At 29.9% G+C, this 24,820-nt stretch overlaps 1 protein-coding gene across 1 annotated transcript; it reads left to right on the top strand.

Moving 5' to 3' along the window:
* Positions 1-21,097: 21,097 nt before the first annotated feature.
* LOC100261989 (uncharacterized protein At5g01610) lies at positions 21,098-24,514 on the top strand. Its single transcript, XM_002263466.4, has 3 exons — positions 21,098-21,372; positions 22,423-22,477; positions 23,913-24,514. Exons 1-3 carry the CDS (start codon positions 21,286-21,288, stop codon positions 24,281-24,283), a joined length of 513 nt encoding a protein of 170 aa, XP_002263502.1. The 5' UTR covers positions 21,098-21,285; the 3' UTR covers positions 24,284-24,514.
* Positions 24,515-24,820: the final 306 nt, after the last annotated feature.

The following is a 24,820-nucleotide window of genomic DNA, read 5'->3' as shown; positions in this document are numbered from 1 at the left end:
AGAAGTTAAAAAAATAAACACCCTTTAAATCTATTTATAATATATACCATATCTAGTGTGTTAGTGAAGATACCAAATTTTCCCATAAAAACAAATATCCGAAGCTTTTAGGTCGACGAGGTCACTTTTAAGATTCTACAAATTATTTTTTTTCCCTTCTTTATATGAAGTTTTTAAGGTTGTACTTTATGTTTGACAGTAAATTCCCTTATCCATGTCCAATTCCTTGATTCTTGAATAGATGACAACGATAGCATTCCAACAGTTGCATAAGACAGTCTCTTTAACAACTTTTTCCTTACTATTTTATTAACCCATGCCCATTACCATGTTCACTGTATTGGGCAATTAAAGTATTCAAACTGCTTTCAAAACTCTTAGAAATTTGAAGGTTGAGAGAAGTGGTCCATAAAGTGCACATTGAAGAGGGAGCAACTCATGCTTTCAATGAATGTTCTTTGTATGCGAAGTTAAATTCTTATCCTTTGAGAGGTTAGGGAGATTAAGAATAATAATAATAAAAGATAAAAAAAATAATATATAACTTTTTTGAGATATTTTCAAAAATAGATTTAAAAAAAATTTCTTCTTGAAACCGGTTCCTAATTATTTTCAAATTTTAAATATAAAAATCCATTTTTTTTACTTACTTTATATAAACGTATTAAAAAAAAACATATGTAAACGCATAAAATTTGTTTAAAAAATAAATTCTTAAAAACCCTTTTATATTAAAAATTTGTTAATAGTAATTTTTAAATTAAAGCATAATTTTTTATCGTTAAGAATAATAAACTGTTTTGCAGTTATCCATCAGAACATAACTTTCCTTACTTTTTTATTAGATTTTTTATTTATTTATTATTCTATGAAAATATATTCCTTTATATTTATCTTCATAAAGTTAAAACTTGTGAAAGAATAAATAAAATTCACTAATGTGTAAGACAAATGCTTAATCAACCAAGTATTTTATTGAAGGAAAGATGAAAACAAGTGACTGATGATACTTGGTAGTGGATAACGAAATGTGGGATTATAAAATTTTTAATGGTTGGCATCGTCCCCAACACCTTCACATGGTTGGTTCCTGGAATCTTCCATCAAATTTCATAGTACTTAATCCTATACCTAACCCATAATTTGGGATAACTAAAGAGGATTACTTTCTCTCTTTTTCCCCACTTAGAAGTTATCTATCTTAGCAATCCTTTCATCGTATAGCTCTAGTCGAGATTCGTTACTTGCATTTCCAACTCTACAACATCCAATATTCTAAACAAGTTTGATGGGAGCAAAGATGTCTCCATCATATGATCGCATAAGATTGGAAAATGCATGTCCTATTAAAAAAACCCTCGATTTTCCATTTTAAGTAATTTTATTGAGATTTTTTTATATACAAGTAAAAACATTATTACCAATATTATATAAAAAAAAAAACACTAAAAGACAAATAAAAACTAAGCATCCAACCAATTTACAAAATTAATCGATTCATGTGATAATATTGATATTCTTTTAAGATGTTCTATTTATCTGTGTCTCTTATTGGATATTGGGTAAAATAAAATTTGATTTTCATTTCTGGACTTGGAAGAGGGGTTATATGTCAAGATTTCAGTATCCGTAAGAAAAATTGATCAAATCCACTTTAAATTTGATACGTTGTTAGTTAAAAAGAGTCATTTTTGGTAATATTTTTGTTTTTATGACAATAACATTTCCAATATGCTGAGTTTCGAGCACTTGAGGCCTAGAAAATGTTAGAAGAGTGTGGGCCATGGAGAATTGTCAAGAATTTGGAGCAAAGCTAGGGCAAAAAGATGAGAAAAAACAAAGTTTTTTGGTATTAGAACCTTGGCTCTTTTGCGGCCATCGTTTTCCAAACAGGTCTATCACTCACCTCTGTGCATGTAGCTCAGTGGTAGGAGATTTTTTTTTTCTTTTAACTGTTTGTCTGTTTGTCGATGTAGTTGAATGGATGTCCACTTGATGATGGATACAACTATACATTAAGGTATACAGATGGATACAACTAATAAACCATATAAATTAGGATTCCCACCAAATTAAATCAAGTTTATTAGGCCACAAAAAGAATGAAGAGAAGGGTGGTAAGTGGTGAGGGTCATTTTCAGTTATCCATTGCGTGAGAATAAAATTAATCAAACTCTCCTCACTTTTTATCTTTTCTAGGTATAAATTCTTCTATTTTAGGATAGTACAATGTATAGTGATCAATATACACTTGAAATCGGTCAAAATTCATGTTAGAATTGTAATTTCATTTATAAGTAAGGTTTCATCTTCATTGAAATCATTTTTATTCTATTTTCATCCACATTTAAGTTATTCAAACATGAGAATAAAGGAGAAAAGTAATGAGATACTAATTTCCATTCCTTACACCGACATAGTTTTTTAAAGTCGTTTTATGTGTTTTTAAAGTCACATTTGTTTAAGATGATTCCTGGCTTCTAACTATGATTCTAAACTTTTTTTTTTTTGAAAATGAGTTAAAAATAAAGATGATTTTAGGTTTTGTTTTTAGAAAAAAAAAAACTTAAGGGCCTATTTAACAATTATTTTCGAGAATAGTTTTCTATTTTTCAGAATATTAAAAAAACAAAAAAAAAACATGTTTGAAAATTAGAAACTATTTTCCGTTTTATTTTCTTATAAACAGAAAATATGATGTTTTCAGAAAACATGTTTTAGTTGTTTTTATTTTATTTTTTTGAGGGTTGTTTTAGAAAATAATTATACAAGTATGTAAAATGATTAAAAATAAAACACTACATATAAAAATCATTTTTAAAATATATTTAAAAATATTAAAAACAAATTAAAAACATTTTAGTTCTCAAACAGACTTTTTTTTCTATAAAACATTATATAATAATTTTCAAAAACTATTTTTGAAAACAGTTACCACACTCGGCCTATAATTGCTTTCAATATGTAAATGTTGTTTTACCTTGTAAAAACAGGAAAAGTTGAAAAGTTTGGAGGCATTGGATTGCCAATTTTTCTAAAACTCAATCAAAAGTGAAAGATTTATTCTTCTTAATTTCCCTTTTTACTACTTTTTGACCCAACCCTACTGTAACGTCTCATTCACAAGCTAGGAAAAAAATGAAGACAAGTTGCATACCATTCTACTGAGTTCTGAGTTTGAGAAATACGCCATACTCTTTATATAAGTGAATGATAAGGAGAAAGTAAGAAAGGTGGAACATGCATGTTTTTTAAGTAACGTTTTTATTTTCAAGTTTGAAAGTAAAAAAAACGTCATTTTCATTCATACAGCCTGCGAGCACCCACAACCACTCCCAGGCGTGAAAGTGAATTTGTGATACAAAAGAAGACATTTATGAAAAATGTCATTTTCATTTGACACGGTCAAACAAACCCTTAATCGCTCTCTCACATTGGTTTGCACGAAACTGCAATTTAATTGAGGAAAATGTGAAGTCCCCATAGGGGGGGATATGGGGAAATATATGGGGGTGTGGGCCCTTAAATTGGTGGCAAGTGTTGTGGGTGTGGTTGCCCATTTGAAGCAGACCCATCATGCTCCATATGCCTTTGATCTTCTCATGATCAGCCCCGCAAGTCACGTGCTCCTTTGTCCTTCCCTCACTGTCACTCCCTCTTTGAATCATATGCTTCTTTCACCGATATTGCTACCATATCTCTAGCTTGTCCTCCATTTTTTGGGAGTGGTCCTTGTTGTGGAGCTATTCAATTTCCTTTTCACCACATATTCACTTTTGGTTTGGAGCCACAAGATTTTGGTTTGTGGGGAGAATTGAATTTTCTTGTTGTGTTTTGTTGTTTTGGATTGTCAATCTCCCTTTTTACCTTTCTTTAAGAAATTCAAATTGAGCAGATTTGTTATCACATGACTCCAAGTTCCTAATAATGTTATCTCTGCAGTTTGATGAAACGATGAAATGAACTGTTGCAGAATTTGGCTTATGTGGTTGGCAGACTCCCATTTTCTGCACTCATGCTTGAGAGAAAAATGAGCTTCCTTCTTCCTGTTGAATCTTAGAGGATAAGTCATGGTGAGGTGGTTGAGTTCTGCTGAATCTTAAAGCATAGATCAAGTTTCAGACTAAGAACAGGTACTCCCTCTCTTATTCCTCATCTGTCCCAGACTAAAAAGGATGGCAAATCCTTGTTTCCAAATTAAGATACCAATTGGGTTTAGTCCAAACTCTCCTAATGACCCAACCAGAAATAAAAAAATCAAGATACTGTTAGATAATGACTAGTATGGTAATATATATCAAAATTGAAACACCCAACGTCTGAAACTATTTTATATAGTTGTTGGCCATTGTTTCATGCATCTTGAGACATCAATACCACCTACCTTACACTACTTTACAACACATATAATACTGTTCTTCATTGCAATGCCCAATCATGAATTATTAAGTAGCCAGTTTCCTTGCATGAGCAAGCAAGAAAGAAAGCTAGAACACCCTACAAGTAGAAAGGCACCCACTATAAATTGACATGTCTGTGGAATTTTCTTTCAAGGTAGCCGACATGTTAAATCTAACCCCAGACAAATTTAGGTGGATTTGAGGTCCCCAGTATAATTTTGTATATCATTGAATTGACCTTCGAAGTATCTAATATATATATTGAATCCGATTCTGATAGATATATAATGTGGAATTTGTAAAATGGGTTTGGCTTTGCACCATTATGTTGGGAATGGTTTCCAACTATGATATCATGTAAGTTTTGTGCATACATTTGGTAACAAAAATGATTCATTATCAAAAACAAGTTAGCGTTAATTAGAGGGCAATGTAGTCAATATCAAAGCGAGATTTTCAGATTTTGTTTAAGGCCATAGAACTTAGCTTCCATGGCAGCTCTCCACTTTGGGAAGAGGTAGGTGCAACAGTAAATGACATACCAGTCAATATCGAAGTACATTTAGTTGTTATTGTTGTTGTTTCTTTCTTTCCTTTTTTTTTTCCATATGTCATGCAAGTGGCCAGGAGAAAAGGTTAGTAGTGGCTTAAAAGAATGGTCGTATCATCCAAAGCGAGCGAGTAACAGCAGTAGGGTCTAAAGAAGACGGAAATGGCCGGTGTCTTCTTATAGGGAAGGTTTATTTCATGACAAACATCTCTACTTGTGAAAACTGAAATGTTAGAATTTAGACAGCCTGTTTCCCATTTCAAGCACATGGCATTGCTTTTTCTCAACAACAACGTTTTAGTTTGAAGTGTTATGCAGACCGAAACTTTAAACCTTAAAATTAAAGATCTTATTTGTTCTTGTATCTACACTAACTTGCAAATTCTCACTCTTTGGATGTTTCCGACCTTCCTCGTAGTTTTATCTGCTCGGTATTTATATGCTCATCACTATCTTTTAATTTTATTTATTTATTTTTTATTTTTTATGACCTAAAATATTTATAAATATATTTGTATTAATTTTGCTTATCCTGTAAAGGAATCTATTTCCACAAAGAATAAATAATATGCATATGCTTTCATTGATGTACACATCACCTTTGATATGTACCTACAATTAACATAATAACATGATATAATCTCCTTGAAAATTTATATCACATTCTTTAGCCATGACTTACTTTTTGTATCGTGGTCCCTTCATGTGCTATGGTCCCCTTGTATGCCATGACCCCTTTCATGTGTCACAAACCCTTTTGTGCACCAATGTCCCTTTTGTGCACTAGGATTTAATATATTAACCACTTTACTATTTTGCCTTTAAAGTAGAATAAATGCATAAGAGACGCTGCACTTATTTTGGATCCATATCACATTTCAATAAAAAAATAACCGACTCTCCACCTTTAACCAAAAATTGTTTTGCAATTCTCTTATGTGCTTTGTTCTCTTTCACTTTTTGAGAAATCTCAACCTAAATTATTCTAGAAATCTTCAACCTAGGCTTTAATATAATTTGTTATGCAGACATAAGTTTCAACACTACCATTACTTCAACTAATCCCAGTGTTCTTTGAATGAACCTCTCTCTTAGTTGTTAAGAAGGCCGAGTTAGTGCAAAACATAAAAAGAAAGCACAATTGATATACACACAAAGGTATATGAGGTTTTAATATGGTTCTTCTGATCATGATTATAACTAGACATATGAGAAAATCATTCCGCTATATCATAAAAAATATTATAGAGGATAAAACAAATAGATACAAGCCATGAAATATCTCATGTTTTCTTACTCCTTATATTTGACCTTAAATCGCAAGTCCTCACTCTATTGGATGCCTCTTATTCTTCCTTGTATCTCAACCTATTCAATACATGTTTTACATGTCCATGTTTATCTTGTATCCTTTTTCCCCCTTATAACCTATAATATTGATAAAGTATTTCTAATAACTTTTCTTATTCTATAAGAAAACTAATTTTATAAGAAATACTAAGAATTTGAGTCATTTTGGATCAAATTTCATAAAGTAATTTCCCTACCTTTTCTAGATATACTTATCTTCATCATACACAACTTTCTCACACACTTTTATACATGAATATGACCAATCAAGGCAATCGACCACTGTACTCCATATGAAAACTTGTTTGAACCATATTCTTACTCCATGCCTCAAATTCTTCATGTCCCATAGTCCCCTCATGCTTTATGCTTTACGGTCCTCTCATGTGGCTTGTGTGTCACAGTCTCTTCTTGTGCCATAGTCTCATACACCATGGGTTCAAACCATTGGACACTTTATAGTTTGCAACTTTTAAGATCGAATGAGTATATAAATAGGAGAGCTATATTTATTCCAAATAACAAAGTACATAATGTATTACATTCCATTGAGATAATGACTCTGACTCAACATTTAATTAAAATTTCTTTTGCTATCCTTATGTGTGCCCTACTCTTTCTTGCTTTTTTGGAAATCTTCACTGTGGGCTATAATATCACTTGTTAATAAGGAGAAAGGTTTAATGCTAATATATTAGTGTAAGAGAATAAGACAAAATCATTCACACAAAGATATGTAAGGTTTTCATGTAATTCACTCAATCTTGTCTACATTGAAAAAATCATTCCATAAATAGTATAGAGATTATTACGGAGAATAACAAAAATAAATATAATTATTGAAACATGAAACATCTTACATTTCTTACTCTATATATCCATACCCCAAATCTTGAGCCCTCATTCCACCAAATGTCTCTAATTCAGTATATGCTTTACATGTCCATCTCCATTTTATACCTTTTTCTTCTTTTGACTTAAAATATTTATAGGATATTTCTGACTGATTTCCTTGTTCTATAATTTTTTTTCTTTTTACAAGGAATCAACAACATGTGGAGCATCTTAACATTAATATTCAAAGAAAGATATATATCAAATAGAAACTTGGAACAAAGGAACAACTAGCTTCTTCAATTTTTACATATTTGGATCATCTGGACATTAGACCTCTAATCTAAACAACAAGACTTCTATGAGACTCGGAAAGACTGCATTGAGAAGCAAGCTGAGATAGCGGTCAGAGAGAAATGAATGTCTTCAAACTAGACTGTATTAGAATTACGTGCGTATGACACATAGCTTGCATGACTAGGCTTCAACCAAATACAGATATGCAATTATCACGAATAAAAGTACTTTTCGTTTGATGTTATACCTATCGGATAGAGTTCACCAGATAATGTGTAACTTTGATATTTGGATTGGTAACCCACTGAAGAGAAGAGTATCTCTTTATTATCTATCTTCTTACTTTTTTGATTGTCAAAATTTCTAAGTTCTGGTGAACATACATTGTGTGCCATAGATTGATACGGAAAGCCACTGTATGCAATGATAATCTGCACCTTAGAGATATGCATCCGCCCATAAAAGTATATGGTAGCATAAAGTCTTCAAGAGGTATGTATAATCTCCTAACTATAGATGAGATAATTTTTTAGTATAATACCCAATAGATAGCTTCCTGAATGGTTCCTGCCCATTGATGGAGTTCAGAAAATTTGAAACTCCTTCGGATATTCTTTTAGCCCTATGGAGATTCTTAAGATGAGAAGCAATATGAGTAATGAAAGCTTAGAAGATTGTACAAGGACATACCTTATAGTTCAGATTTCTGTGTTATTTGTAGAAAACTAAGCTTTAATATAACTTAGACATACCATTTGCCAATTAGCCTTATCAAAAACAGATGTATCTTTTCCTTTGGTATTTATTTAATCAGACATGATATTATCCTAAAATGGGGTGATGCGTGCTAGGAATATCCATACTTAGTTTATTTCTCCGGACACTTTGAATTATCCCTTTTTCTTTTCTTTTCTTTTATTTTCCTTCTTGCAATTAAAGGAGGTAGAAACATGATGAATCTTAAGGGAGTAGATATGGTGGAAGTGGTGTCTATATGCAGGCTTCAAACCCAAAAGTGTGGATGCATGCATTCTCATCATATGTTAGAGTGCAGTCAAATTGATTTTCGTTCATGTTCTATATTATTGATGATTGTTTCATGAATTTGGAGACACCGAGACCACACGTTTCATTTACACAATGTTTACAGCGTAATATCGATGTTGGGTGCAGTGCACATTAATCACAAAAAATTATAAAGTAGCCTTATCCCTGCATGACCAAACACCACACAATTGAAAAGGGCCCCAACTATAAGTAGATGTCGTCAATTTCTGTTTAAGCTATCTGACATCCAATGAATCTATTCACTCAAATATTAAGGAGCCCATCATGAATTTTGTCTTGTTGAATTGACTTTGAAAGTGTCAAACAAGTTAAAATTATCATGTGGTGGAACTTAAACAATGGGTTTGGCAGCCCATCATTCAGCCTCAAGTTTATCTCCGCAAGCGAAGATGAACTTCCACTAATGTTTTATGAAGATTACAATCCTAAATTTCTCTAATCCCAAGTTCCAATTACATTAATTAGGGGAAAAAAAAAAGAATATCTTGCAGACAAAATCCCTTCCTATATTTTTCCTAATTACATAGGAATATTTCATATAAGAAATTAATTATATAATTATCAAAGATATTTATTCCTAAAAGGATATCTCATAATATGGAATTTCCTTTATAATAACATGAATGACTTTTTTTTTTTTTTGAATAAATATATTCCAATAGAAAAATATTAATGACTTACGAATTGATTGAAAAGGGAATTTGAGATACCTTTCAACAATCTCCATTTAGGTTTAATTTCCAAGAGTCTAATAAACTCAAAAGTCTTCCATATCACTTTGCTCTTTCAACCCTAAGGGACCTACTGTCTGTTAATTAAGTTTAGGCAATCTCTGAATTTAAAGTAGGAGCAAATTTAGTACGTAGTCACATTGGTCGGACTCTCCACTATAGTGACCTTGTCATTAGTGTCCTATGCAGCAAAATCATCACCAGCATACTTTTGAGTTGGTTTAATCCATCTTCTCATTGTGTCTATGGCAAAACAATATAGATCTTTTGGTGCATTTTCTTTATCAACAACATGTTACACTTTTTTTTTTCTTTTACTGAAAGTTTAATTTCCATGGTTTCCTAAGGATGACCTCAAACTCACATTTTCTCTCATATCAGGGTTGTTTTTATTATTAATATTTTATCAATTTACTCCATAGGACTCAATATTACAAATTTCTCAAAGATCACATCTCTACTAATTAGAAATTTAGAGGACTTTGAATTTGCACACAACAACTTGTACCCTTTTACACCATCTACATGTTGGAATATTTGGAAATCTTCATTATCGTCCCTTGATCACAAGGGTGCATGCACCTATCTTCCTAGGTGTACTAGATCTAGGCAACATAAGCATTTTAAAATTAAAACTCTAGATCTAAAGCACAAAAACGTACATTACCTTTAATATGAATGTTCTCTTATTTAATCCAATTGTGGTAGAAAATCTTGTAGGCCTTATGATTTTCCACCTAATGACTCTCTCTTGAACCTTGGAATTAGAGAAAGGTTGACTTTTTTGTTTAAAAGAATGGAATGATTGAAGTTGTCAAACCCTAAAACCTCTATGTAAACTAGCTTGCTTGAGTTTATCTTGGGCTTGGGCCACTTAATCTAGCTCATTATGTCCTAATTAATTAATTGGAACCTAATTGGACTAATTAAAAAATAAAATATAAATAATGTGTCACTGTTAGGTTCCAATTAATTAATTAGTCTAATCTAAAATGACTACTCATAAGTTTTTGTGTAACCTTGCATATTCACCACAACGCCTTTATATATGCATATGAATAAAAAACCTAAATATCCCTTAAAATAATGTGTCACTAAGGAATGTGAGTTTAAGTAAGGATTGATTGCAAATTTCTGTTGTAAATAAAATATAAAGCCTAAATACATGGTAACCCTAACCAAGAAAAACTAGAGATAAGGTTATCACGACTTTGTAGTATTCTAGGTTATTGTCCTCTAGGATCAACTCTAATGTATTTAATTGTTTTTAGATTACAAGGATTAATTAATTTCTAAAGGTAACAAAAATAAATAAATAAATAATGTAAATTAATGATAATAAACTAGGGATAAAGATTTTCTAAAATAAACTTATTTAAATTAAAAACTAATTATTGGTTTCTAATTCAATTAATCAAGATTAGGGGTTCCAAAATCTAACTTCAGGTATAGACCTTTAGGTGAAACAAGAGTATATAATTTAATTAGTCTTAAGGTAATCATAATGCATGACTTGACAAGATCAACATGAGTTTCATATCTTGGAGTTGATCCGTATCTTAACTTTTAATATTTTATTCCATTTTGAATTACCTAACAAATGAATGTAGATTAATTATGAGTTTAGGTCTAACATTTTTAGGCTTTTACCACTTTACGTAGATTTGCCCTAAGATAGATAACAACGGTAAAACCTCTAATAACTATGGATAAAAAATTTCCAAGAGTCCCTAGTATTAAGGAATGTGCAATTGTACTATTTCCTAAGTTAAACTAACTTTAGAAGATATTTTAATCTCAATACTAGCATCATAACCTTTGATTCATTCTATTATTAGTATAATTTTACCCATCATATCTCTTTTGATTTAACTCTAAATTTTCTTGTTTCATGTCAAGATAGTTTTTTAGCCTTTAATGGTTATGTTCTCTTATATACACAAGTCATACAAAAGTAAGAAAAAAACCATTCTTGATTTCAAAGAAATTAAAAACAATCATTTATTCAATAATAAAAATAGAAAGAAAAAAAAAACCTTCAAGGTCTTTTTCTTCTCCTAAAATTGTCAAGTCATCCCTAATTCTCTTTAAAAAAAATATATAAAAAAAAAATCAAGAACTCCTAAGAAAACTTAAAAATTGAGTTTTAATAGTTTTTGAAAAAATCCAACATTTGTGTGTTCCTATTAGTCCTGCTTATATCCCAAGTAATTACATAAAATGAGTAAAATAAAATAAAATCATGATTTCTGATTGTGTGGGGCTACTTATGGTGGATAGAGTGTCTAAGATACAATTCCCAAGGTGGAAGAGGTAAAATCCTGAAGTGGCAATATGTGATTTTGAAATTAAGGTCATTTCGAAATGGATTTTAAAATCATGAGTTGAATTTTCAAAATCATTTCGAAATGGTCCTTTAACTTTGCCCAGTTGTCTTGAAATGATTATAACTTCTTCATTTTAACTCTGATTTATACATTGTTTGAAGTGATGGACTCCTAAATTCTAGAGCTTCAAAATAATATGTGGCTTACCCTTAAAAAAAAAATCATGGGAAATGCTTCAAAAATCATGTCAAAATTAGGGCATATGTTGTTGCTAGATTGAGTTCCAAATTCCATTTTATGCTTGATTACAGTTGTTTCCAGCCCCATTCCTTATGGGCATGCCCTCTATCCCACTCTATACCATTTATTGCTAGTATTTCATGCCCTAACTCACTCATTTCAACCTTTCTTGGACTTTTCATGGTTCACAAGTCCAGAGTCTCTCATTTATACATATTTATCTGTTTATACTTTCCTTGGTTGAGAATGACTTTTGCACTTCAAACTCTTTTTAAATTAGAAATTAAATCCATAACTATGGTATTTGCATCAATTTGAGTTAAATTAGATTATTTAAACTTTTTATATTGCATAAATCATATCATATATGTGTCATTGGAGCACATATTTTAGCTCCAATGATCCCTCTTAACATAAACTTTGCTAGTCCCTAGCAAATAAAGAGAATGAAAAAAATATGTTTTATGGAAGTATGGTAACTCATCTTAGCATATTTTACACAAGTTAATCAAGTAGTCAAATTTCCTAGAATTGAGCAAGATGACACAAAATATGCAATCTCTTAGTTTCCTCACCTTGCCTTATTATACATAGGCATGCATCCATGTTTAGCATCCTCTTAGTGTCCCTTAAAATTCCCCTTGATTAGTTCTTTCCATCTAGCCCTTATGTGTTTAATTTTGGTGTTCCCACATAGTATTCTTCTTAAGAATTTTTTTTCTTAAATTCAAAATTTCATCATTCTTTAACTTTCTCTCTCTCTCTCTCTCTCTCTCTCACACACACACACACACACACACACACACACACATATATATTATTATTTTGGTTTGGGAGATTTCTTTTTATACGACTCAATAGGGATTCACTGGTAACTCCCAGATATTCACCTGAGGTACCAAGTATTAAGGACCTTTACATGCCACTTACCTCTCAAGTATCACCATAACTCAATGTAGAACAAGGTTGAATTTCCGAAACATTAATTTTACTTTCATTTTATTTCTCTTTTTCAAAACTAAGTTCAACTTGTGTAATAAGTAAGATATCAATGACATCTAACCAATTGATTTCAGGCACTATGGTTTGAAGAAACAAGGCCATGCCATTCCTAATTGAAGCCAAAATATGTGCTCTAATAGCACATATTTAATATGATTTATGCACCAAAGGACACTCAAATCACCCAACTTGACCTAAATCGATGCTTATATCACTCTAGATTTTGAAAGATTAAGAAATTGTTAAATGCGGAAATGAGCGAGTCAAGACTCATAAATTATGAGGAAAGGCAAGACAAGGATACCATGAGTTTGGAAGATGAGAAATGGCCATTATGGAGTAAGAAAGAAGACAAGCAAACATGGATAATGAGTTATGAAGCAAATACATCAAGTTGCATGGAAGTTTGGAACTCAAAATCTAGTGGCAACATGTACTCTAAATTTGAGACAAAATTTAGATCAATTATTGAAGTCCATTTTATGCATGCTATATATCATTTCGAAGCTCGAGAAATCAAGAGTCCAATACTTTAAATAGTATGCAAATTAGAGTTGAAATAAAGAAGTTATGAACTTTTGAAGAAAACTACATAGAGTTAAAGGACCATTTCGAAATGATTTTGAAATTCAACTTATGAATTCAAAATCAATTCAAAATGACCGCAATTTTGAATTCACCTATTGCCACTTTGATGTTTCATCTCCTTCACCTCAAGAATTGCATCTAGGACACTCCATCCACCCTAAGTGGGCCCTACACGACTAGAAATCATCATTTTATTATTATTTTTAGTCATTTTTAGGTAATTATTTGTAATAAGTGGCCAATGAGAGTGCTACATGTTAGGTCATTGATGATACTATATAAACTCTCTTAGTTCTAGGGTTTAAGGATCATCTTTTGGGAATTTGATAATTTTTTGGGAAAGAAGACAAAAACTTTGGTTTTTTTTCTTTTCTTCTTTATTGAATATATTGTTTTTAGTTTTTTTTTTAATTCAAACTATGGATTTTTACCCTATTATGGATTGTGAATGTGACATCACCCCCATGAGAGGCTAAAAAGCCAACTTGGGGCTTGAAGCATGAAAACTTAAAGCCTAGAAACTTGTAGGAGCAATGGGTAAATTATTATAACAATAAGATTAATTATTAGTTAGGTTACAATTTATCAATTTTTTTTATCATATCCTTATAAGTTAGTTTAGGGAATGATATGATAAGTTATTACTTAATACTAGTGATTCTTGGTAACTCTTGATCATTAGTTGTTTTGGTCTTCCTTATCGTTATTTGCCCCAAAACAAAGCTATAAGGAGTAGAAAATTTTAAACTAGTAATCAATCGACCTCATTCATTTGATGGTTTTAGAAATATGTTTTAAAAGGAAAAAAATTAGGTTTCAGGTGCAATCTTGAGTTTTAGAGTTCGGGTTGATCGCGAGCAACCAAGAATCCTAAAATCTCAATATCATATTACTTAAAAGACTTTTGTTCTCTCTAATTTCTATGTCTTAAGTTGGATTGTAGAAAACCCTCGACTTAAATCAATTGAATTTAAAATTAATATTCATTTTTTTATTCATTTATTTTTTTTCTTCATAGTTTTATTTCATAAAAGTTAATTCCCAGATTACTTTTCACTTTAGGATTTAAAAAGTGATTTACTTATCCTAGTATTGATCATTTTCATAAGTCAGTCCTTGAGGACGATACCTGAAATATTACCAAAGCCATAATAGTTTTTTTCTCTAATTTTTCTCAGCTAGAGCTACTACATATTAGACTTAAGTATTTTAGTACAATAAAGAAGAGCGGTCATGAGTTTTAAGTAGAAAACAACCATTAAAGAAAAATCGAAGGTATCCAAATTATTCAATCTAATTATTTTTGCAATCAAAGTTATAAAAAGAAAAGATAAGTTAACTAGCTAATAGTCTTGCTCTAACTATATCACTTCTCAAATTCTAAAGAAAAAATCTTACTTAAAGAATCCTTATCTAAAAATAACCCATGAGTCATTAAGGTAAATCAAGAATCTCATTAACTAACCAAAGATAGTATCCAGAATTTTGAAACAAAAAATAGGGCTAACACCTTCCCCTTTAACTTAATTTACACATTTCCCCAATGTGTAGAATAATAAGTAAAATAGGTCAAATGGAAGAATGTTACCTCATAAATCATGGATTCAAACTTGTGTAACAAAGAATCATAACATAATATACAACCATATATTCAGTGTTAATTTATGATGGAGCGTATAAGTATGTAATGTGCATATTTTGATCTCCTCCTCAACCTGCTCATCAAACTTGAGGATGTTTATAAATGTAGTGTCATTAGGTGCATCATCCCTTGAAATATCAAGCTTATGGATGTCCCCATCCTCTTACCATCATTAGCATACTTTGAGGGTTGATGCATGTTAACTCTATGAAGATAGCAATAAACAACTAGGAAACAACTTGAAACCTTATTAGACTGATGAATATAAAGGACTCAATATCTAAACAAACTCAAATCACCTAAAAGTATATAAAATAAAAATAAAAATAAAAATAAAACCTAAAAAATAGTAAAAACATCCTAAAACCAATTTTCCTACTCCTGAAACTAAAAGAGGATGAGCTAGGTTTTAAGGCTTATCTCACCCTCAAAAATGAGAGGGAGAGGGCAACCTATCATACACCTACTCTTTCAAAAACCATTACAAATGGGATGACCCATCTATAATTTTTTTTCATTACCATAGTAATAATAATAAAAGTAACTAACTTAAGGAAAGTTAGTAACCTAATCCTATTAAAATCTAAAATTAATAGACTATTTAAGTAATCATCAAAATGACAAAAACAAAAAATAAAAATAGAACCCTCAATAAATATGCATTGAAACGATTATACCATATGCATTTGGATTGTTTTAATCCATACAAGGATCTTTGTAGCTTAATTGAGTATATGCTATGATTTTTCAAATTATTTGTTTTAGGGATTTGAAATCCTTTTGGGATTTTCACAAATATCTCATTATTTAAAAATCCATATAAATATGCAGTAATGACATTCATGAGACGCATATCTACTCTTTTTGAGACTGCTAAACTAATTTAAATGTGATTGATTTCATCTAAGAGAAAATGTTTTCTCATATTCAACACTTGATCTTTGCAAGAAACCTTGAGTTATGAGTCATGCTTAATGTCTCATGATTTCATTTTTCGCTTTAACCTTTCTTACAAATACTCATTTATATTTAATAGTCTTGACGACTTCAAGCATCTAAACTAATAGTCCAAATACTTATCGTTTTTCGAGTGAGTCTAATTCTAACTTAATAGGTTTTTTCTTACAAATACTCATTTATATTTAATAGGTTTGACGACTTCAAGCATCTAAACTACTAGTCCAAATACTTATCGTTTTTCGAGTGAGTCTAATTCTAACTTAATAGGTTTTTTCTATTTTAGCCAATCTTTTCATTGTCAACACTCTTCCACACTCTATGGTCCACTTGGAAAGAGAATACATTATCCATAAAAAAAAAAAGATATTTCGATTCCATTTTTTCCTAAATGTAAATAGCTAATTGAGATCTTATCATTATTAAGTACTTGTACCTTTTTGAGAATTAATTGTATAATATGTCTCTTCTAAGGCTACTTATTAATACATGTCTTTTCCAAGGCTATTTGTTTTATTTATGTCTCTTCATAGGTTGTTTGTTTCATTTATGCCTTTTTAGAGGCTATTTAGGATTGATAAGTCATTTTGTAGCCTTTTCGTACCAAGTTTTCAAGTATTTTCCTTACATTTTCTTCTTATAGGGAATTGAATCTTTTGAGCCAACGAGTCTACCATGCTTTAATTATGCCTTGGACTCATTATTTAATTGTCCTTCAGGGATATCAATCCATATGAAATATTTGTAATTTATATAAATGACTTTGTTACTTTCTTTCAATAAATAAACACATCTAATAGTTGATTTACAAGTCCTTACAAATGAATAATCTTTTGAACTTCCAATTCACATTGATTATTGTAAGAATCAAAGTGAATCAAAGTCGATGCATTCCAAATAATTTCATATCGTTCTTTTGGAGTTGGTTTTTCTCCTTATACATAAAAACTTGTCTTATAATAATTTCCACAACATGTCATACTATCTTCATGTATATTTATAGACTAGTCACTAGATAAAAACTTCTAGTTTTATAATGTAAGTTGATACAACTTTGTAATGAGTTGATGCATTATTGTTTACTTGAGGGATTTAGTTAGTCAGTCTTGTAAGATTCTTTTAGATCTAGCATAATAGAAAGTGTCATGGACTCAATTGCTACTAGTGACATAATGTGAGCTTTTTTGGAGTTTTTTTTTATCAGGTTTTCATTACCTCATATATTTAGAAAATAAATTATATCATATAGAAAGACTTTTGTATTAAATAAATAGAATATAAAATATTTCAATGTTAAGTATAAATATTATGTCTTCACACAACTTAAAATTTCACTTCTATATGTAAATATTTCTACTAACGAGTACTTCTAGTTATAAGAGTTCAAAAAATTATCAAACACTTAACCATTTTGTGTAACTTGCAATGATATACAAAATATTAATCCTTTTATATGTAAATATTGTACTTGTTATTATAACTTCAAGTTGCAAAATATTTTTTACATAATTACAATAAAATATGAAAATAATAGTTGCATATAAAACATTTTTCTTAGAACTTTGGGTTATATGAGTTTCATAAACTTATACAAAACTGTTAGTTAAAAATTTTATTCTCTATAACGTCCAGTTATAAGCAAGGAGGAAAATGTCGCGATATATCGCCAAAATATCGTGTGTCGAAGGGTATACGATTTTTCTTGCAGAAATATCGGCCAAACCTCGATATACCGCCTGGTTAACGCGGGTCAACGGAGTCAACGCGCTACAGTGTCCCCGCTACAATGCACCTTCCCAAACAAATTGCTTCCGAGGGGATTTGAACCCCAAACCAAAAGGTTTGGGGTTCAGCCTTCTTGCCATCTGGGCTAACTCACCCTTATGATATAAAGTGCATTAAACATATATATACTTAAAGTTCTTATATAAAGAAAATGTTAAAAGAATATTTTAAAGAGCAAATTAATTATAATTATTTTATAATTAAAAGCAAAATTTTATTTTAATTAATTACCAAAAATATAAAAATTATATAATTTTCTTCATAATGTTTTTAATATCATTAATAATTAATTAAATATTAAAAAATTATATATATATATATATATATATATATATATATATATATATATATATATATATTATAATTTATTTTATATTGTTTAATACAATTGAATTAAATGGATCATATTTTAATATTAATATATATTTTAAAATTAGACATATTGTAATCAAATATCATAATATTATATGTAATTTAATAATAAATGTACACTTATAAAATTCATATTTTTATCGATGCATACAATATTATTATCAAATATGATAAATCATGTTATACATATATCAAAATTTTCAATAAAATAACTTTAAAATGTCTATTATACTTCTAATTATATTATTATGAGGTTTTCTTTACATTTTCATGAGTTTTTAATAATTTTAAGCACCAATATTTTTTTCCAAAATATTCACCGATATATCTCCGATATATCCGTAAAATCGAAGTACCGATATATCCGTGATTACCGATATTTTCATCATTGGTTATAAGAACATATATTAACAACTTTATCATATATATTATTTTACTAATACAAAGAATATTAATATTTTCATTTTAATAACTTCATATTATAAATAATAATAATTACATAACTTCTTGCTATATACTATAAGTTTATAATAAACTATTTTTCATATAACTTTTGGTTATATGAGTTTTAATATTTATTAATTACTAACTTTTTCTACATAGCCTTAAAATATGAATAATTAAAATTTGACTAATGTTGGAATAACATTAAACAATTAATAGTTATGTTGTGATATAACTTCTAGTTATACAACAAAATTAAAAATTGCTTTTGTAGTTTCTAACTACATGGTTGTTTATTAACAATTATGTGTATGGCTCCTAGTTATGAAGTAATTGACAATAGAGATGACTTTTATAACTTTTGATTATGAAAATTTGTCTATATAGTTTCTAACTTAATTATATAAAATATGATTTAAATAGTTTTTGACCATGAAGTAATTGTCAATAACGGATTGTTTCCATAACTTCTAGTTATGAAAATCTTTCTATGTAACTTCTAACTATTAAAAATTACAAGTTTTTAACTTGAATATATAAAATATGAGTTACATAATTTCTGGTTATAAGATAAAGTAAATAAAAATTATAATAATAAAAATGAATATAATGACATACCACTTTCCATATTCTGTTTAAAGAAAATAAAGTTACATACTTATAAGAAATCTTATAGATGAATTCTTTTCTTTTTTTACTTAGAGCATCATATTGATAACATGTTGTAAAATAAAGAAATTAAAAGGAAAAAAAAAAAGAAAATAAATATAAATGCTTAAAAACATAGAATTATATATATTCAAAAAAACTAAATGAATATTTCATTAAAAGTTTTCTCTTTTTATTGAAAGTCACGAAGAGATTTATATTAATGTGGACAATTATTCACAAGTTACCATAATGCCACAAAATTCTCATATTGTATATTTCTCACATAAAATTCTTACTTGTTTAGGAAATGAAAATAAAAATTACATTTTGAAGTTGTGAGATGATGGTTTAAAAAAAGGATAAAAAAAAAACACAAAAGCTTTAAACTATTTAGAAAAGTTATATCAAGATAAAACAAATTAAAATTACAATGAGTATTGAAATAAAGAAAATTATGTTAAGAGGTGGAATGATTCCAAATGTTATTAAAAAAATGTGGATTAATAAATTATTTTAGTTTATGACATAATAAATAAATTAACTCAAAAGAAAGATTGGCAAAGAGTGGACGTAATTGAGAAATGTCATGTATCATTTGTTTTATAAATAGAAAAAATTTTAACATTGTGAAATGCTCTGAGCGATTGTAGGTCGCAAACTATAAATCTAAAAATTTATGACAATTTCAGGATAAGTTATTAAAGACTAATGGTACCATAAAAATGGTTGCAAGTAGATATATGGATAATACTTCAATAATTATTGTGGAATATATGACTTTAAGAGATGATATAATAGGTGTCAAGAATAATGAATTTTAAACTTAGAAATTGAGAGTAACCGGATAATAGTTATAGATTATTATAATAATAAAAAAAAGTAACATTCTTAGTTCTATTATGTTATTAATGTTGGATATAAATATTTACTATTGTTAATCATATTTATATAAAAAAACAAATAGAATATTAACTAATAAATGTATTTGTAATTTAGAATTATGGTCAAATTTTTCTAAAGATGTTATAAAGTTTAGTTTTGAAGATTATTGTGTCTTATCGTTCAATAAGCATTTAAAAATAAATAAATAAATAAGAAAAGTGGGTTTTGACTTACTTTGCTGATATCAAAATATATGGAAAAAAGAAATAAAAAGTTTTAAATCAGTATTATCTTCATCAATTTAAAAATAATTTGAAATACGTATATTTTTTAATAAGTAATCAATTATTCCCTCAAATACATTTTTAACTTGTCATATCATCCACATTAATTGATAATTAGAGTGTTCCATGTAAATATTTTCCTTCTTTTACATTTATTATTATATTTTTATTATAATTTTATTATTATCTATAATTTTTTTGCCTCCAAAAACAAACGCTCTTAGGAAAAGTTGAAACTTATTTTTTGTTCTATTAACAAATATTTCATAGCAAAAGGAAGGTAGTTTGAAGAGTAAGGATATTAGGAGTGAAAAAAATCTCAATAATAATAATAATAAATAAGTAAACATTTACGTGAAAGAGTCTATTAATTGATTCTAATGACATGACAAGTAAAATAATATTTTAAAAAATAATTAGATGAGTCATTAAAAAATGAATGTATTTCAAATTATTTTTAAATAGGTGAAAATAATACCGATTTAAAAAATTTGAGGTTCTTCTTCCACATATTAGTAGATCAAAGCCCATTTATCCTAAGAAAAAAAAATTGTGATTACCTTCCACATTAATCTTAAAATTAATTTCAAATAAGTGAGATTGTAATGTCAATTTCTTTTGTTATCCGCAATGAAATTAATGCGTTGCTAAGATTTTGATAAGATGGAAATTTAAAGATAAAATCAAATAAATATGCATCTTCGTAATTATCAAACTTATTTTAGTAAATAAAAATAAAGAAAGAAAGAAATACGCGGGGAGGAATCGCTGAAAAGTCGTGGAGAAGGGGAGGACTTTTCTCTCTTCTCTCTTAATTGTTGGAGAGAGACTCTGACATTCTCATATTAATCTGTCTGAGAGGGGAGAAATTAGGGTTGGAAATGGATCAGATCTTGAACAAGGTGGGATCGTATTGGTTCAGCCAGAAGGCCAACAAGGAGATCGACTCTGTCGGCGACGATATCAATGTACGCTTCTCTCTCTAGCTCCCGATTTCATTATCTTTTATCTCTTTCAATTCCTTTGTTCTATGTCGTTTTGATTGGTGCCAAATTCCCCCCGATTTAGGGTTTCGTTTCATCAATTCAGTTCTTTAGGGCATAAAAATGGCACCTTTAATTCCCGGATTTCTGGTTTTGAATTTTGTGGATAATTACCTAAATTTATTGCAATGATATCAACAATTTGGTGTCTGATGTACTGAAGGTTGAAGTTTTAATGCGGTGGTAGCATTGATTACCAATTGGATTCTTCCCCATTTTGAAGAATTAGCTTTCTTAAACAAATTACCTGTTGAAAATAAATCTGAACTTTCGAGCCTTTTGAATTGTGATATGGTATTAGGCTATTAGTTTAAGGGTTTAGTCTACAAAGGTTCACAGGCCATGGGCAATTCTCCTTTCAATCCATGGTACAGAGTTGGGATGTGGGTTCAACAGATAGGAGTGATTTTGGAACAATGCATATCAAGTTGACTATCATTTAAGGTGGATTTTTCGAATGAGGAATAAACCAACAGAAGGGTTTAAACCAAGATCTGTAGAAACAGGGTTCTCATACCATTTTCAATTAATAGTCAGCCCAAAAGCTTAAGAAGTTGGACCAAAATGTGTATATCACTAGCTAATAATTAACATTGCTCTGTTTTTTCTGTTTTTTTTTTTTTCCTTAAGTAAATTCTCTCACAGTAATGTTCATTGCAGGGATGAAGCCATGATCGTAAATGATAATAACACATTAAAACAGTGTCATGTTAGTGGATTCTAAAGATGACTTGGTAAATGCAACCATATAGAGTAACTTGAAATGACTCATTTTTATGTTAAACATGACAAAATTATTGTAGTTTGTCCAGATGTTTCCTAAAATTCATTTAGTTCTTTGTTTCTTAGCTATTTATCAAGAATATGCAAGAACTTGTGCTGATTCATTGATGTTTTGCTGTTTCTGCATCCTGTGGTTTATGTCATGAAAAATTTAAATTTATCTTCACACTGACATTATTTCTCTGTAATTAGTCATTGTCAACCAGTATTGAAGGTGGAGCTAAATGGCTGGTGAACAAACTTAAAGGTTTGGTTTACTTCTACATTTGTCAGTTCTACTCTTAATATTTTAATGCTTTTCATGTGGAAAAAAAATCTTATATGCTACTTTTATAAGCTGGTATATTTCTTTTTTGTTGCTTTTGCTTCAAAGTTTATTCCAAGTTTGCATACTGGCATTTTGTAGAATGGCCTTTCAGTTGTCGCTGCTATGCACAAGAATTGTGGTTAAGAGATTTCACATGAGTCACGTATAATTAATCCAGCAAAAATAATCCCGGTTTCATTCAAAATATTAGCACACTGTTGATTTTGTGATGTGTGAACTAGCCTAGCCCATGAACTGAAACCATACTTCCCAACTCAAGGTTTTCCTGAACTATCAATCTTTATAGGACACTGAGGATTGGTGCAGTGCCATGTCAATATTTTTCCCCATGTTTTGGGTCCTTTTTTTCCCGATGCTTTTTTGTCTCTCTTTTTCTTTCCTTTCTGGAAAAATGGTGGGTGGGGGCTGTTTGTTTATAAGTGATGAGGACTTAAGGTTTTAGGGCACTGGGACACCAGAGAAACACAATAAGGTAATACTATATCTTCTAACACCTGGCTTAGCATGATACTGCCACCATCTGGCTTTATTGTCTGAGTTTGGAAGTTGTCAAGTGAGCAAGTTGAGTCAACAGAGGCATGTCCATTGACTCCCATGGAAGCACATTTATTATGAATGTTTGCATGTGTATATTTCATATATGAGCGACCCAACACTATTTATTGGGAAAAAAGAATTGGACATTATGGTCCTATTTGACAACTGTTTTTGAAAAGGTTTTCTATTTTTCAAAAAACAGAAAAACACGTTTTGACAACTAGTAAATGGAACTAGTTTTCTGTTTTTAAAAACAGAAAAAAATGATGTTTTTAAAGAACAATTTTTAGTTGTTTTTACTTTTTTTTTTTCTAAGGGTTGTTCTAAAAAATAATTATATAAATATAAAGAATAATTAAAAATAAAACACTACATATTTAAAAACATAAAAAACAGGTTAAAAACATTTCAGGTTCCAAATAAATTTTGTTTTATAAAAGACCAAAGAACAACATTCAAAAATTATCCTAAAAAATTGTTTATCAGAACTGTTTTTTAAAACACCTTCCAAACAGAGCTGATTCTTTTGAATACGATTTCATATGTAAAAAACTCTTTTTCAGAAGTTTTACTGTTATGAAAGTACCAGCTAGCTGATTCCCTTTAAAATTTTATAAGAGGCCTCTGAGTACGCTTGGATTGGTTTTCTTTGTCATTTTGATTTGGGATTTTCCTTTTTTCTAAAGTTGAACTGATAAATCATTAATTTAGGAACTCTAATAAAAACATTAATCAAGTAATATCCTTTTCTAATTCTTTGTAATTCAGTTAGCATTGATTTCAATTATTACCAGTAATAAATGTTGTTTGTTTACAGGGAAAATGCAAAAGCCATTGCCAGAGCTGCTAAAGGAGTATAACCTGGCAGTAGGTATCTTTCCTCGGGATGCCACCAACTATGAGTTCAATGAGGAGACCAAAAAGCTTACAGTTTTCATACCCTCAGTCTGTGAAGTTGGCTACAGGGACTCGTCTGTCTTGCGTTTTTCCACCATTGTAACTGGATATTTAGAGAAAGGAAAGCTAGCTGATATAGAAGGAATGAAGACAAAGGTGGTGATTTGGGTAAAAGTGACTGCCATCTCAGCTGAAGGATCAAAGCTTTATTTCACAGCTGGGATGAAGAAAAGCAGGAGCAGAGGAGTTTACGAGGTTGTCAGAGATGGAGTGTGCGTAGATAAGTTCTAAGATGCTGAATGATTGTAAGATACATAAAAAACATGTAGCAGGGCTTTTGGACCCATTGCTTGCTTTCTTAATGTTAATTGGTTGCTGTAAGTAGGAGGATCATTTGAATTGAGAATTATATGTTTCCTCATGGGTGTTCAGTTCCAAGATATTGATTCTTCTGCCCTTTTGTGTTGTATTAGAGATTCCAATTCTATATTTCTATGGAAACATTCTGTAGTTGATGGGCCAGACGTTGCCTTATAGGAGTGAAAACAAATAATTTGTTAAAGAAGTTATGCCCATATTAGAACACTGCAGGTTGCACCATCAGGTTTTTACTACTATCTAACTGAAGGTATAGAGGGTCCATGTGGGACTCTGCAAATGAGCATTTTAGCAGAAAGGGAGTGGAAGAAAGAGATGATGATATACTTGGAACAACTCTGCAGGTTGCACCCATCAGGTTTTTACTACTATCTAACTGAAGGTATAGAGGGTCCATGTGGGACTCTGCAAATGAGCATTGTGGCAGAAAGGGGGTTGAAGGAAGAGGAT

This window comes from Vitis vinifera, chromosome 8 (genome assembly GCF_030704535.1).
Source record: "Vitis vinifera cultivar Pinot Noir 40024 chromosome 8, ASM3070453v1".
NCBI classification, from domain to species: Eukaryota; Viridiplantae; Streptophyta; class Magnoliopsida; order Vitales; family Vitaceae; genus Vitis; species Vitis vinifera.
Note: the sequence above shows the minus strand (reverse complement) of the source record. Positions and strands in the feature narration are given on the sequence as shown.

What these genes read in the sequence shown, in the direction of transcription:
- LOC100261989 (XM_002263466.4), top strand. Translation starts at nt 21,286, where the DNA reads ATGGATCAGATCTTGAACAAGGTGGGATCGTATTGGTTCAGCCAGAAG. An exon ending in CTGTCGGCGACGATATCAAT is followed by an intron (nt 21,373 to 22,422) that starts GTACGCTTCTCT and finishes CTCTGTAATTAG; the next exon opens with TCATTGTCAACCAGTATTGA. An exon ending in GCTGGTGAACAAACTTAAAG is followed by an intron (nt 22,478 to 23,912) that starts GTTTGGTTTACT and finishes GTTTGTTTACAG; the next exon opens with GGAAAATGCAAAAGCCATTG.